The following is a 16,301-nucleotide window of genomic DNA, read 5'->3' as shown; positions in this document are numbered from 1 at the left end:
GCAACGTTCATATTTGGATTATAAAAGTTGAGCAAGAATGGTAGCACTAGTTCCTGTATACGTTTTTCAATTTGGTGCAATAGATAAAGGTTAAAAATGGACGCCACCTGCCCATAATAGGTAAGTAGTTTAGAATTGAACTGATATCCTTGATTTAGGTTTGCGTTTCTTTGGCGTGAATTTAATTCTTATTGGATTATTGTTCCTAATGCATTAAGAAAACTGAAAGGGGATTATTGAATTTGAAAAAGGTAAGCCACAAAAGTTTAAATTTGGATAAAGTGTTAAAATTTTAGCAAAGTGTAGCAAGAACGAAATAATCTGAGTACAATTAGTTTACGTTTCGCTGAATTGGTCTTAGAGTTAAAAAATTTGTGCCTGGCAACGTTGTAACTGAATTAATATAAAGTAGAGGAAAAAGACAGATGCGAAATCTGTCTGTGGTGATAAATGTGAGAAAGTTGCTTTGAAAAATTGTCGAAAATTTATAATAAATCAATAAACAGTGAATATAAAATATTTACAATTTTTATCACTACAATTTGCTAAAAGTACTTATGTAAAAAAGAAAACAAAGGTATCAATAAAATTGTATTGTATGTAAATTGTATCAAGAAATGAAAAAGTGAAAGATTCCAAAGAAATTAATTTACTTAATGTGAGTAAATAGGAAAAATTTATAACGTTTGAGAAAAAATTGTAAATGAATTAATTCTTGAGTAAACGTGTAAAAATTCGATTTAAATAAAGAATAGTTTTAAAGAGAAAATTGCCGAATGTTTTAAAAATATTTAATAAAACAATTGCTTATGACCACACCATTTGCCATCACTACCATTGAAAAAGTTGCTTATTAGAGAAAGGATAAAAAAGCGCAGCGGTTCTTTTCGTTTGGACAAAATGCGTTAAGGGCTGGGGCTGCTACAAGATAAGAAAAAATCATTTTGCTACTGCATTTCGTCTCTGGTAGGTACACACACAAAATATCAATCTATATCTATACACATATTTGTCCATGTAATATACCATATACAATATATATATGTACATATACGTATATATAGATATATATATTTTGTATATACATATATAAATATATATATATATATATATATGTACAAAAAATATCCATCCATTTATCCATATCGTTCGCCTACTATTCATTTCCTCTACAATCCGTTCATCAACAACGATTCGTTCAGTTAAGTTTATATAATTTATATTATAATGTCTTTTTGTTCCTGGTGCTCCTATTTTATATATTTTCTTTTGTATATGCGGCTAGTCGGTATGTAATTTTATGTTCATTTGTTTATTCTCTAAACGCTAAACTCTACAACCAACACTCCCATTATTTTCGTTTCAATGCGCCGAAAATACGTTCTCTGTTTTATGCGCTTATGTTCTGTATTTACCTTTATTGTAAAACATGCTCCCAAATTGCGCTGTTACTCCTCTCTTCAACAGCGAGGAATCACTACTAACTTAAGGGTATGTCTTCTCCATATAATTGAGGACTTAGCTTGAAACTTCGAATATCCCATTTCAAAGCATATAATTAAGCTCTTTAAATTCAACCCTTCTTATTCTCTTTTAATGCAATATTGCTCTTTATATACCAAATGCATATTAACATAGATGCCAGAATTATATTATTTGAAAGCAGTCGTCACTTGATTTACGGGCAAGAGGCATGAAAATTCTCAGAACTAGCACCAAATACGAATATTACAAGTTAATAAACTTTTTTGCGGTTTATTCGAAATTTCACGACGCTATATGTTCCTTTAATGATAAATTAAATTAACGTAAAGGCGACTACTTGTAGAATTTTACAAAATTATAAAATTTATGTTTATTTCCACAGATATTTTTATCCTGTAACGCTTACAGTACAGGCTATGCTAAATGGGAGGCATCTTTGCCATTCTGTATTCAGTATCATTTTCTGAACGAATTTAAGATCATCTATCCGTCTGAGAATTACCCATACATCACTGTGATTAATAACAAACCGCAAACTCGAAATTTGCATTTCAACGTGTTTTAGCCCTAGAGCTAACATTTCTTCTTCTTCAACTAACGTTTCAACGTTTCTCGACAACATCGATGAGCAATACCCTTTCGGCGTACTAAATTGATGTTAAAAATTTCTATTGAATTGGCCTATTTTTTAGACCACCTCCAACAAAATTATTAGTACGAGATCCATTTGTTGAGAAAAGTTTATATTTTTCTAGTTCTAGGCGCAAATTATGGTCCGTAATAATAATTTCACATAAAAATTAACAGTACCGTATATGAATCAAGTAAGTGTTTTTGTAAAAATCATGACGTGGCAAAAACCAGTGAAGAATGATAGATAAAAGATCTCGGCCAAGAAAGTCGATGTTGATAAATTTAGAATATGGAAGTTTGCGTTTTGGGCCTTTTCTCATATTGAAAGATCTCCTTCCTTTGGAAAAAAGGGTTATACTCACATTTTACCATGAAATGAAATTAGAGATCTTATTACTCGGAGGTGTTGTAGGGTATTCGATGCTCAGCCTTCTCTTACTATAATGTTTTTTCTTGTTTTCAGTTAATAAATATAGAAAACTTGAGACACTTTGTACAAAAGTTAGAATGCACTTTGTTCACTTATTGTTTGGTATTCTTTGACAACTGCTTACGATATTTTAGTTTTACTTCGTAGAATACTTTGCTAAACCATAAAATCATATATCTTTCTGTGAAATGACAAAAATTAAGATTGAATTAAAGAAATCTTTCTGAAAAAAAACGTCGAAGATACCTAAATCTTTTCAGCGAGAAAACCTATATCATGAATACAAAAATGTTTTCATGAGAAAAGGAACTCAGCACACACATTTTCATACATGAATATTGTAGCGGTTATATAAAACATTATAATAATAATATTGAAAGAATTTATGAAAAGCATTTTTTTTTAAAGTGAATTCGATAAGATTAGATTTTAGACGAGCCATTGAAACGACCATCACTGCTTATAAGTTATAAGAGCGAACCTGATAAACTTCGTTCACTGAATCTGGCTCAATTTCGCAAATAGCGCATTCAAAATTCCTTCTTCATGCATGAAAAAGTCTATTTTGTTTTTGCAGACGAACAACTACAAGTAACCCAAAAATATTAAATTAAAACTCCTTGAACACCAATCGATGTTGGTGATTCATGGAATTACTTCATGGTCAAAATTCTCAGAACTTGACATTTCGTTGAAATCGGATGTAACCTAGACCAATGTTTTCGAATTTAGATAACAAAAGTTCGTTAGTATCTGTCTCTACAGCTCACTACAGCGACCTCCACCTCAAATCGTAAAGAAGGGATAAAAACGCTATATCAAAAGTCTACCGAATTTTACAGAATGTAAAAGGGCCTCATGGATTAAACGATTGTCTTCAAGAGATATTTTTCTTATCCATGAGCTTTATCTAAGAAGATAATTTTCTAGAAAAAGCGCACGAGAAATTACATTAAGATAACGGTAAATTTTTACATATTTTTCAAACGTTTTTGACGCATTTTCAAAGACAAAGTCAGCTAATCTGAAAAGTTATATAGATTCGTGTAATGTTAACCGGCGTAAACATTCAAAAATGTCTTCCTCAGCCCGACGAGTTATACCATGTCCCAATCCTTCATTAAAATCATATCTCATTCCGGAGAGCTATCTTTTGAGATCCAATAGCGATTCGATTAATTTTGCCTGAAAAAATTGTTTTCATTTCACCTAAAAATTTCGACATAAGGCTTCGTTCATCAACAACTTGTTGTTTTGGGCTGAAAGTGATCAGTTGCCGTACCCACTTCCAACAGAGCTCTCCCAGAAATTTTGTATGGTTCACGTAAAGTGAGAATATGTTATGGTATTTTTTCGGGGACGAATCCGACATCCCTTCGAATTTATCTAAAATTAGCTAATCATCTGTAAATTCAACTGCTAGTTGTAAGCTAACGACGCCAACGTCATGAAATCTCGATACATTTTGCATCATCCAAAAGACATGAACTCGTCGACAGTGGTGACATGCATATGACAATGTTACGAATGTTATTGCGGTATTATGCGATATCACTACTAGCAGTAATATAATTTTATTTGCAGTTCTCATTGCTCACATGTACAAATCGTCAACTAATTTGAACGAGGTAAAAGAAAAAATTGAAAACTTTAAAGTTCGGTTTCTCATCTTATAAGAAAAATTAAATAGAAAGGAATTGTTTTGAGTGCGTTAGGCCACTTTAACAAAATGGTTTCCTGGAAAGCGTAGCACACGTAGAGGATATCTTCACATCTTTAAAAGATGTTCTATAGCCATGTAGATGTTCTTGAGCAGAATATTATCGTTTAAACCTATTTATTCTTCTACTTATTGAACATATGGCATATTACCCACCGGGTGCAGTGGCTAAGCAGAGCCGGTTTACAAATCCATTATCACAAGCTAGGTGAACATAGGTTGTCGACATTTTTTTAAATTAATTCTTACGTAAACCCAGACATAATGGAAAAATTGTAATTGCTATCAACTATTCGGAGATGGGTCCTTTTTCTCTTGCATATCTTTGTAACTTGAATCCTGTTATATATTAAATTTTTTTTTTATAAATCTCTTTTATGATGAGAATTCACGGTCTAGTTCTAGTATAGCTAGGTATAGGTATTGAAGGAAACGTGAATAAAGTTTGGTTTTCATCGACTCCTTTGCTCTTTCACTGACTTGATTTGTCAGTCATCATTCAGTCGTACGCTACATTTCAAATGTCGAAAAAGTACCAAGTGCTAAAATTATTTGCGTGCTGGAAATCCAAAGAAAAGACGGACTGGCATGAGTAAATTGATTCAGTACAACATAATAAAGCATGTATTTACTAGGTAGGTGTTATAAGCAAAGCTTTTACGGTAGATATGAATAGAAGCGGATCGCCAACTGCACAAATTTCACAGACACTTGTGCAAGGTAGGGAAATTGGCAACAGTTGTATTTATTTTAACTTAAAATTTTTCTATTACTGATTTTACAGGTTCTATGCTCTATATGTAAGTTTCAATAGAGCAATGAATAGGATTTGACTATATAATCTGTTACAATGTATGTCTTAAGTTTAAATAAATTTATTTGCGTTTCTGCGCTTGTTTCTCAAATAGAAAAAATATAAAATCTATATGAGCAAGGAAAACGTTGGCATTGCTACGCGGCAACACAAATTTTTTTTAAAGTATCATTACAAGGCGAGTTTTTTTTTTATTTTTTTATTTTAAAATCAAAAGATTATACATACATATTACTAATTATACAATGACGCTGAAGGTCATAGGATGATATTGCATAACCTTTTTTCTTACGAACATAAATTTCGTGTACAAGAAGAGTAGTCGTGACTTCATTTGAAAATCGCAGATCATAGTCATAAACATCCTTGAGTTATTCTTATTTCAAATTAAATACATTTAATATTTTGTTTGCAAATTTTCCCACGAAGCGTTTTAACGTTTGGTGTGCTTTACGTTTTTTTTTTTTTTTTTTGCTTTATATTTTATGCAATACGTTTTGCACGGCCTTTATTATTTTAGCTTGATACGCTTTTAATTTTGCATCGCCTCATTTTATGTCATCTATGGAAATTTCGCGAAATTTTAGAAAATACATGTAAAGAAAACGGTTGCCGTAAATATCATCAAAAGAAACCATCGCCATCATCAACCATCATTACCGAATATTACAATAGGAGGGCATTTTTTAAGCGGAAGTATATGCTGATCTTCTTTCTTTTTATCATAATCTTTATATTTTTAAATACACAGTAGCAGCTGCCTTGGCCGTAAATAAACAGCACGCTTCATTGGAATATATTATTGCGTAGCCCGTTCTCATCTATTTCTTTTTTCGCCGTTTTTACCTCCGACGCTCTCCTCTAAATTTATTTAGGGGAGCTCTGGAATGTTGGAATATCCCCAACGATTTGCGCGTAATATCCCCGAACCATCCTCTTCAGCACAAAATAATTTGCCCGCACATCATTCTCATCATCAACATCAGCAACAGCAGTTGTCAACGCAATATCACCAGCAACAAGGATCACAACATTTTCACCCATACCAAGGTTCTTATCCTTCGACGCCAGCGTCGCCAGCTCACCAACATCGTCATTACACTGCTGGTGTAGCACTTTCATCATCCGTTCCACCGCCACCACCTCCAGTATCACAACACCATCGTAATTTGTCGACAGCGTCCAGTTGTAGTGCTCAACATAAAAGTGTAACTTTCAGTCAACAAGCGAATTGTGGCGATTATAGTGGAGGTAGCAGCAGTAATTCTAGCTGCGGCGGTGGTCTACAATCAATGGCGGGAAACATGAAACACGGTAAGATCTTTTTCTTCGCACATCATCATTTTTTTCCACAACCAAGTATTGGAAACTGCACTGGGCAAGGGAAATTAATGGTCAAGGTTCGTTAGTTCAATTATACTTTTTATACATCAGGACAGAATTCATTACTCAAGTAATAATTGACTAAAACCATTTTTGTCGGTTTTCTATTACTGGATCGATGAATATATTCAGGGAATATATTCTCCATCGATGTGTAGTTTTCAATGGTTTTTTTGAAGGAGCTAACACGCATAGAAGCTACGTAAAGAAATATTCGGATTTTTGTTGACTTTAAGTTTGAAAAAGTCTCATATGCCATAAAACGCACTGTATGCAAGGCATTAATTCAATTTTATGTTATTTCCAAGAAACTTCACCTAAGTGAATCTTGCATTGTAACAATGAATCAGTTCAGTTTTTTGCTATTCGCAAGAAACTTCACTTGTATGAATCTTGAGATTAGATAGGTGCAAGTAAATTACCGTAAATTCGTCATTTGGGAAAGAATTAGATAAGACGACGTAATCAATTAAGAGAAATCAGAGAGGGGGGAAATTGAACTGACGAGTCAAATAATTGTATGCATAACTTAGGGCTGTAAACATTCACTGAAAAAATATTTTATTCAATTTGTACAATTTAGGAAAATCACAAGAAGATGTTTGCTATGTCGTGGCCAAATATGATTATGCTGCTCAAGGAGCCCAAGAGTTGGATTTAAGGAAAAATGAACGTTATCTTTTATTGGATGACTCGAAGCACTGGTGGCGCGTACAAAACAACCGCAATCAGTCAGGATACGTTCCCAGTAATTATGTGAAAAAAGAGAAACCATCATTGTTCGATAGGTGAGTTTATCCGAAGAATTAATTGAATAAATAAAATTTAAATTAAATATAAATTTTCTACAATGCAATCCCGATAATTTGCTGTGTGATATTATTTTCATTCGCTTTTAGCTTTTTGTTTATTTACTTTTTCTTATTTAGCCTTTTCATATTGCTTCGATATAATTTTGTTTACATTTATTTATTTAATTAATTAATTGTCTTGTAATTTTTGTTAAAAAAGAACATAAATCGAAATCTTTACTTTCGATTTATTACATTTCTATGAAAAGAAAGAGGAATACGTTTTAAGTCGCTTCTCCCTCATTAAGAATAGATATGACATTTGTTTTTATACAGAAACACGAGTCACTGATATCCTTATGGTCGAGTGCTCACAAATACATCTATGCCGAAAATTTTTGAAAAAAGGATCTGCGTTAAAATACTCAATAAGTGACATTCGAACGGTAAGATATTAGGCTTCTTGGGAAATAATTACTAGTTACACGTATTTTCGGACTGGGAAATTGGAGATAATTGTAAATTATATTAAGTTGTGAAGCCTACACCATTACAGATTTGAATAGTCAATCCATTGTCTATTAGAAAAATTGTATTAACTTTGGGAAATATTCTAATATTTTGGAAATAGAATTTTCAAAACATTTGTCCTTTTAGTGTTAGCTGATAATGTTGTCTTTAAAGCCGCAAGATAAAAAAAATTTAATTAAATGAGAAAACGCGAGTGTGTTTCAATGCAAATATGTATGACAAGTTCAAACTCTTGTCGTTGGATAGTGAAATAAATAACTTGGTTAACTTATATTAAAATGTAAATAGTTTCGAAAAATCCTAAACATGATATATTTTTCATTTTTTTTTTTTTCTAAAGTGTAGAATTTATTTTGTGTTCTTTTCAGCATTAAGAAAAAAGTGAAAAAAGGTTCCGGCTCGAAAACATTACCTAACTGCTCACCTTCACGACAAATTGAAAGTCCAACAATGTCACGAAGACTGCCACCAGATCCGACAGAGGCAATCGGTACAGCTGTAGTCAAATATAACTATCAGGCACAGCAGCCGGATGAGTTGTCATTAACCAAGGGCACTCGCATATTAATATTAGAAAAGTCAAATGATGGCTGGTGGAGAGGACAAAGTGGTAGTGCGGTAGGCTGGTTTCCGAGCAATTATACAACCGAGGATTGTGATAATGATGGTGTCCACACGTACGCTATGGCTGAAAATGTGTTGGACATAGTGGTACGTGCGTATTCTTTGAATGAATGAATTAAATTATGTATACACATATATATATAAATGTACATTATACATATATATATATATATATCTATATATTTTCTGTTTTTTTTTTTTCTTTTTGTAAAAGGTGGCTTTATACAGTTTCAATTCGAATAACGATCAAGAGTTATCTTTCGAAAAGGGCGATCGTTTAGAAATTGTAGATCGTCCAGCTTCCGATCCCGATTGGTATAAGGCACGCAACAATCAAGGTCAAGTCGGTTTAGTTCCACGCAATTATCTACAAGAGTTAAACGATTATTTAGCTACGCCATATCGTAATAATGGGGCTACTGGTAACGGTAACGCCACCGGAACCAACGGTGATTCAATTGATCGCCGTAATGATGCAATGCCACAAAATTCACCTCCTCCCATTGAACGGCCTAATTTGGCTGGCAAATCGTGGTATTATGGGGCCATAACACGAAGTCAATGCGACACGGTACTCAATCAACATGGTCACGATGGTGATTTTCTTATCAGAGACAGCGAGACGAATGTAAGCAAAATTAAACATCGAACAGATCAAATTAATCAATTTGTTGTTTCTTTTTAGATGGGCGATTATTCAGTTTCTCTGAAAGCTCCAGGTCGTAATAAACATTTTCGTGTTCACGTAGAGAACAATATGTATTGTATAGGTCAACGAAAATTCCATACGCTAGATCAATTAGTAGATCATTACCAAAGAGCGCCGATTTACACCAATAAACAGGGTGAAAAATTATATTTAGTACGTCCTTTGCCTAAAGCCAACGGCACGTAAATTCTTCGTAAATTTATATATCCTTACTGCCTCCCGTTCGTAAAATTGGCTCTATCGCTCCATAACATTGATTATACATCCCATCATTATCATATTAAAACTTCTAGAAATGTCACAATATCAAAATAACTTATTTTTAAATGTAGTTTCTCACAAATTTCGCAACAGCCGAACTACCAAGAACTAACTGCAAATATTTATATAATTGTCAAATTATATCTTAAATCATAAGTAACAAATGTATAACATTTTTACACACATCTCCATATATTTATACATTTCATATATATATATATATATTCATATATATATATATATATATATATATATATGTATGTAGATATATGTGTGTATATATAGATACATATTTAGTCAGTCAACTATTGCAATCTCTTGCTGCACAGCTTTTACGTATATATAAACCATCACATTCTTATAACTTTAAAAATTTAAAACAATAATTATATATAAATCCATGCAATGCAGAAGAAGACAAAACATATTTCTTTTAAATATAATTTTTATAAACAAAATACGAAATCACATGAATGCGTAGTAAGCAAACTGACAGCGAAACTGACGTACGATTTCAATTTATATCGTTTACAGTATAAATACACATTGAATATGAAAAATTAGAAAAAAAAAAAAAATTCTCTTGATGAAAATCTAATAAGTAAAAAGTATGCGTTGTAGACTTCTTTTCGGTTTACATATTTTTTTAATTTTAATTTTACTTTACAACTTTTATTTTAGTTTATATTCGTTCGGTCCGTCTGCGTTCCGCATTTTAAACAGCTTTAGCCTTTTCACAATTAGCCGAATGAACATGAAGAGATTACATAAGGAATCATCTTTTATTCCGAAAACAAGACCTAAAAGTAATAAAAATTCTTGTTTTTATCGGACGCTTCGGCCGGCACTCGAAAATTTACCTCATTCAGAAGTATTAAGAAATTCGTCTTGTTAAAAAACACACAACGCATTAAATAAAACATGACAATTATGAAAGACGTCTTGTCAGTTTTGATTAAAAATTCCCTTCCGCGAAATTTTTAACATCTTTCTAATCAAAAATGATGAAATTCAGATCTGTTCTGTACTTGACCCCTTTTAAAACCTATAGAGTTCATAGTCATTTTGAATCAAACCTAAAACCCGCCACATCTAAATATTGAAATATATTTGATTCGTAATTCCGATACTTATTTCTTGGAAAAAAACTAGAAATTTATCAACTGATTATGATTTCGCCATTTTCTCCGGATATCCGTCTACACGCAGAAATCTACAGTGGCGATGAGTAACTGCTCAAATTCTAAAACTTCACAGTGTAGACTGTAACAAGATAATATTCGAAATAAAAAAAAATAAATACAATAATAAGGCAAATATGTTTACTGCATAAATAATACAGAATAGCTTTTAAATGATATCAAGTTCATTAATTATTAAAAAGTGCACACGCGCCTATCCAAAAAACAAAAAAAAAAAACAAAAAAAAAAACAAAAAAATATACATAAAGTACATACATATGCAAAAGAAAAATCCGTTTCCATTTTCACTTCAACTATTTGACGCAATTCCCCCGATTCTATATTAAGACACTCTGGATGACAATTTATAGACGCTACCGCACATAATTATTAATTAAATTTGAAAAGTTAAGAGAGAAAAAACGAAATTATGCAAAAATTTTATTAATATTTCATAATTTACATTTATATAGAATAATGAGGAAAAAAGGCATATAAATGTTAAAAATTGATCTAAATATATGTATACACATATGATATATCGCAGGACGTGTGTGTTGCTTGGTGTATATGTATAATTGGTAAATGAATGAAAAGCAGTCAAAACGAAATATTGCTTACAAATAAAAAGCCAATTAATTAATTACTTAATTAATTAATTAATTAACATAAAAAGATAAATAAACTCATTTTATATTTCGTACAAAGAGAGAAAAAATGAAAAACTGCTTTTTTATAAATTCATCTCTATTATAAATATATTTACTAAACGAGATTACAATAGCGACAACAGAAGAAAGAGCAAACCCGCTTTTGCTTTATTTCATTTGAAGACAAATTTCATAAATTACTATGAATAAAACTTAATTTATTTGCGAGCGTATAAATATATATACATATATATATAGCGTATATATATATATGTATATATATGTATGTTTATTTTTAACAATTTATCTATTATTCTTTTATTAATAATTTTTAATTGTTGGTTTTGTTTACACTTAAATATACATATTATACATGAATTGTTATTTTTGTTTTGTAATTTTTTATTTTGATTTTCTTAATAAAATGTGTTTCATTTTAAATTTCCGTTTTTTGCATCAATAATTTTATAAATATAAATATATTCCAAAATTTATTTTATAATGGTAGGATTACTCTTAATACAGGACACACATACATAAATCCATATACAAACAAACAAACAAACACACACACACACACACACACACACACACACACACACACACACACACTTATAGAAACACCCAAATACGAACTTTAAACAAGATAATGCTAAATAAGGAAAATAACAAAAATTACAATTAAAAATGAAAAATGGAAGAAACTAGAAATTATATAAATTATATCGAAGTGAAAAATAAAATCTATAATTATTATTAAAAAAGTCATATAAAACAAACTTAAATTTTATTTTTCAAAATATTATTAAAAATTTGCTTTCCGTTTTCTACCCTCTCCTCTACTCCTCGCCGCTTACCATTAAAACAAAGAAAAAAAAAAAGGAATGAGTATTCGACAATTTTTGACTCGACCATAGATTGACCTATCGTAAGCTTCAAAGAGCAATTTACTAGGCAGACTATATATATACACGTTAAGAGCCAATTGAAATTGAATTAAAAGGCAAAGAGTAAAAACTGTCTTCCCTTAACTACCGTTTAAATTAGAGCTTGAAGATATCCTCACCATAGAAATTACGTATAGGTTTCGTGTGTCATCTTTCCTAAGTGGGAATATGGTTGCTTCGGGAATTGTGGGAAAACTGGCCGAGTACGATTGAAACTTTGTTAATGTATTCACTTGAAAAACCATTACTTGAAATTATATCTACTGTGTTTATGCGCCAAATTACTTTTGGTATTGATTAGCTATATATATAAAACACCCTTAAACGGCTAAGAATCATATTTTATTCGTGTATCTTTATTTTCGCACTGCAGCATGTAATTTTCGGGATCGGCATTGTTTCTTTAGAACGTTCTACCTTTCTCTAGAATTCATTTCATCCATTGGGAACACATTAATACACTTTCGAGTGAGGCGTATCCTCTTTTTTCTTCACCGTCATGTCAATATTTCAGTTTCTATTAACGATTTTCACAATTTACAATTTTCACTGAGAGGAATATTCCAGCGTTGGTGACCGGTCACTAGTCATTCTTGTGCGATTTTGAATCAATTTTTATATTCCGAAGGCATGGTCATAATAATATAAATTTTTTTTATCCGTCTGGTAAATAATCTCGACTAATAATTCAATAGTCGTGTTTTCATACATGGAGTGTTCATTAAAGCCGTTAGCCTCAGACGTTAGTGCTTCAAGGTTTTAGTCTTGCAATTTATTTTCCTGGCTAAATTATTAATAGTAATAATGACATCAATTTTATTATAACAGAAAGTTATTAAGTCACTCATGCCTTGTGTGCACGTTCTTGTCCAGAATAAGAGTTTGAATAACAGTAGCCTTCTCCGCCTGTCTGTCACTGGCTTCCTGAACATTTACGGAGACTGTAGCTTTGTATGTACACTCTCAACTGGCAATGCTTTCCAAAATCAAAGTAATCCACGCAAAATATAATTCATAGCCGATGTCCAAGTTAAAGCAAACATTTGCTCAAACAAATCTAATAGTTCAGCAAAAAACGACTGCGAAAACATGGACTTACACCAATGGGGGTTGAATTAAAAGTTTTGTTGTGGTGAGTATATGAATCAGGCATTCTGAGGCAAAATTGATATTCTTTTTCGTTTAAAATTACGCAGATCTTCCGTTCAGTCAATCAAAATAAAAATTCTTGTGACATAAAGGTATAAGGAACAGATAAGGACGCTTTGCAAAAACCATATCTTGATAGCGATTTGCATTTTTATTTAGATAAACCGTTCGTTGCAAATGCGATCATGTATATATGTGCGTTACAATTCCAGCGTTATGTGTATATTCCAAAGGCTTTCTGCAAAACGCTACGTGCGCCACGTGGGTAAATTTTCATTGGCGAATGTCGTCTAATCGACATTTTTTCATAATACATTGTAAAATTCTATACACTTACCACGTTCTTATGCGCTACACTATAGAGCGTATTACCTATAAGAGCATCGGTCTGCTGCCTATCCTATTTTTTTTTTTGCGTTCAACCTACAGATTGCATTTTCGAGATATTGTTTTCAAGAAATTTGATATACTGACATGTTCCTACCCAAGAGTGAAGACCGTGGAAAAGAAATCGCGTCGGAATGCAAGATGGGGCTACACTCATTTTGTTTTTTTCCATAATGTATGTTACTTTCAAACGAATGCTTCAGACACTCTGTAAAGTATATGTATATATTCTTGAGCCGCGTGAAATATTGAGTTGGTTTAGCCATGTCTGTCTGTCGTTGTTGTGTGTTGGCACTCTCCGAGCGGTAAAAATTAAGATATCGACTTCAATTTTGGTAGAAACATTGGAAGTTTTTGTACATAGACTGGTATTAAAAATGGGCCAAACTGGCCAGAGTCGAAACACGCAGTGAAGCATATTGACATTCGGCTTTACCGTCCACGTTAATATTTAGTCTGGTCTACATGATAATGGGCTGCGTTTCAGATATAGCTGCGCTTTTATAGTCAAGCCTCCTATAATGTTATCCCATCGCACACCGTTATACGAAAAGCGCATATTGCGAAACTGAGAATTTATGCAAGCTAAATAAGTTTGCATCGAACTACATAGCGCAAGTGCAAAGATCTCTTTTAAGCTTACGTGTGAACACATTTAAAGAAGCAATGCTTGCAGTGTTGATTTTTACAGAAGAAATTTTTCAAACCATTCCAGTTCATGGAATGTTTGTTCTTGCTTGCATTCTGTAGGAATCGCGTAATGCAAACGCGCGCGTTATGTCTTCCGCGTTGTGTTCTAGTCGATCAATTTAAAAGCAAAGGATATATTTTATAAGACAAGTAAGTATTTTGCGTAAATTCTTAACAATGCTGTTCATAATTTTTACACCACTGTTACCATCACTAATTTATTATTATTATTATTATGATTGATATTCAAACTGCATATAAAATTGCTTCTAATTTTTTAGATACAAACCTATCCTACCATATGCTGGCTCTTACTATGGACTGAGTTTTCAAGCTTACGCTTATGTAAACAAGACAAAAAAACGAATTATATCAACTTTAATTAATTGAAAGCGAAAAATTTTGAATAGGCAGAAAATACGTAAATATTGCAGACCACTTGTTGCTTGCTTGGAGATGGATCAATTACTTTGTTAAGACCATTTCCACGCTTTTTGCGCAAAGTTTTCCATCTAAACTGCTATGGAATATAAATTACATTATCTTGTTTACTGAAGTGTGTGTGTGTGTGTGTGTGTGTGTGTTTATGTTTGTGTGTGCATATGAAGTATGAAGGTATACCAGAGACATTTTCGCTTTGCAACTTTTTGCTTGTTACGCACGATTCACGTAATGTTTTAAACTTAATCTTCCATCTCCTAAGATTATGTACGTCACGCGATCCCAGGGATGTAAATAGAAAATAAAAAAGCACTAATAAAAGGCCACTGATTAGAAATGTATGTACAAAAGAATGCGCATAGAAGAATGGCAAAGAAGCTACCAATGCAGTCTATGCTGTTAAAAGCACTTCATTTCCTATTTGATGATAATGATAAATTTCCAAATGATAACATAATCATGGTTTTTTTTTACATGTAAAGCATTTTTCATTTTTTTTTTTTTTTTTTTTAGTGTACTTTTAATATATATGCATTTTTATTTTTTAACTTATTTTTTGGAACAAAATTTGGAAAATTTACTTATTTAAATATTTTGCGTTTATGCCCACCACCAGTTATTAATATTAAAGCGTAACTCTTTTTCCGCAATTATTCAATAAATTTTTTGTTAGCATTCCTTAAAGAAAAAACAATTCTTTATCTATCTAGGAGTCTTTATCAAAGCCACAACAGTTTTAATGTTAATAACATGAAGATGTAAGAAATACATTAGTAATAAAAATGTGCGTTTACGCATCAATCCTTTCGTTAATTGAAATTTAAAAAAAAATTAACTAACCGTAAGAGCATATGCGTGTATGCGTATGTATATAGCGAATATGTTAAGTGTGTATAGTGAAAAGGAAGAAATGCTTATTACGTTGAATTCACGAATACAAAAATTTGCTGAATCCTCGATAGCGCATATATATATGCGACTGCTGTTCTTTAATAAAATGGATACAAACATATGTTTATTTAGTACAAACGGCAAAAAAGAAGGAAAGGCAGCGATCCTATCACATTAGTGGTGGGCTTAGAAAATGCGAATTGGATCGATTATATAATAATTTTCTTTTTGCTACAAAAATTCAATGAGATTGTTGTACGTTTAAGTTCCGTGTTAAAGATGTGTTTCTTTGAAATTTTTTGATTTTCTTTTTTTATGTTTAAATTAATGTATTCTTGACGTTTTTTTTTTTTTTTTGTGCACATGAATATGCATAACTCTTTTTAAATGAAATCTATTTGTTAATTATTGTTTATTTTGTTTTGTTTATATAAAAGTCAACAGTGTGAGCACGTTTTGAGGTGTCTTTCCTTCTCGTTAGTGATTTATATTTTAAAGTTTACATACTTTCTCTCTCTCTCTCTCTCTCTCTTTCTCTCGCGAACAGAAAAGATGAAGTTTTTCAGATTTTTTGTTTTTATTG

At 31.7% G+C, this 16,301-nt stretch overlaps 1 protein-coding gene across 2 annotated transcripts; it reads left to right on the top strand.

Moving 5' to 3' along the window:
* Window positions 1-731: 731 nt before the first annotated feature.
* Window positions 732-10,821, top strand: LOC119635376 (cytoplasmic protein NCK1). Of its 2 annotated transcripts, none has more exons than XM_038030176.1 (6): window positions 732-966; window positions 5,837-6,396; window positions 7,049-7,253; window positions 8,156-8,498; window positions 8,626-9,039; window positions 9,097-10,821. In XM_038030176.1, the coding sequence occupies exons 2-6, from the start codon at window positions 5,970-5,972 to the stop codon at window positions 9,304-9,306; spliced, it is 1,599 nt and encodes a 532-aa protein (XP_037886104.1). In that variant the 5' UTR covers window positions 732-966; window positions 5,837-5,969; the 3' UTR covers window positions 9,307-10,821. The 2 variants fall into 2 exon arrangements, with proteins under 2 accessions (XP_037886104.1, XP_037886103.1); XM_038030175.1 differs by having other exon boundaries at window positions 5,834-6,396.
* The last annotated feature ends 5,480 nt before the right edge of the window (window positions 10,822-16,301 follow it).

The sequence above is a fragment of the Glossina fuscipes genome, unplaced genomic scaffold (assembly GCF_014805625.2).
Source record: "Glossina fuscipes isolate IAEA_lab_2018 unplaced genomic scaffold, Yale_Gfus_2 26, whole genome shotgun sequence".
In the NCBI taxonomy this organism is placed as follows: domain Eukaryota; kingdom Metazoa; phylum Arthropoda; class Insecta; order Diptera; family Glossinidae; genus Glossina; species Glossina fuscipes.
Note: the sequence above shows the minus strand (reverse complement) of the source record. Positions and strands in the feature narration are given on the sequence as shown.

Bases quoted from the DNA above. Each gene is read 5' to 3' on its own strand.
- LOC119635376 (XM_038030176.1), top strand. From the start codon at position 5,970: ATGTTGGAATATCCCCAACGATTTGCGCGTAATATCCCCGAACCATCC. The intron at 8,499-8,625 runs GTACGTGCGTAT...TTTTTGTAAAAG, and splicing joins AAAATGTGTTGGACATAGTG to GTGGCTTTATACAGTTTCAA. The intron at 9,040-9,096 runs GTAAGCAAAATT...GTTTCTTTTTAG, and splicing joins TCAGAGACAGCGAGACGAAT to ATGGGCGATTATTCAGTTTC.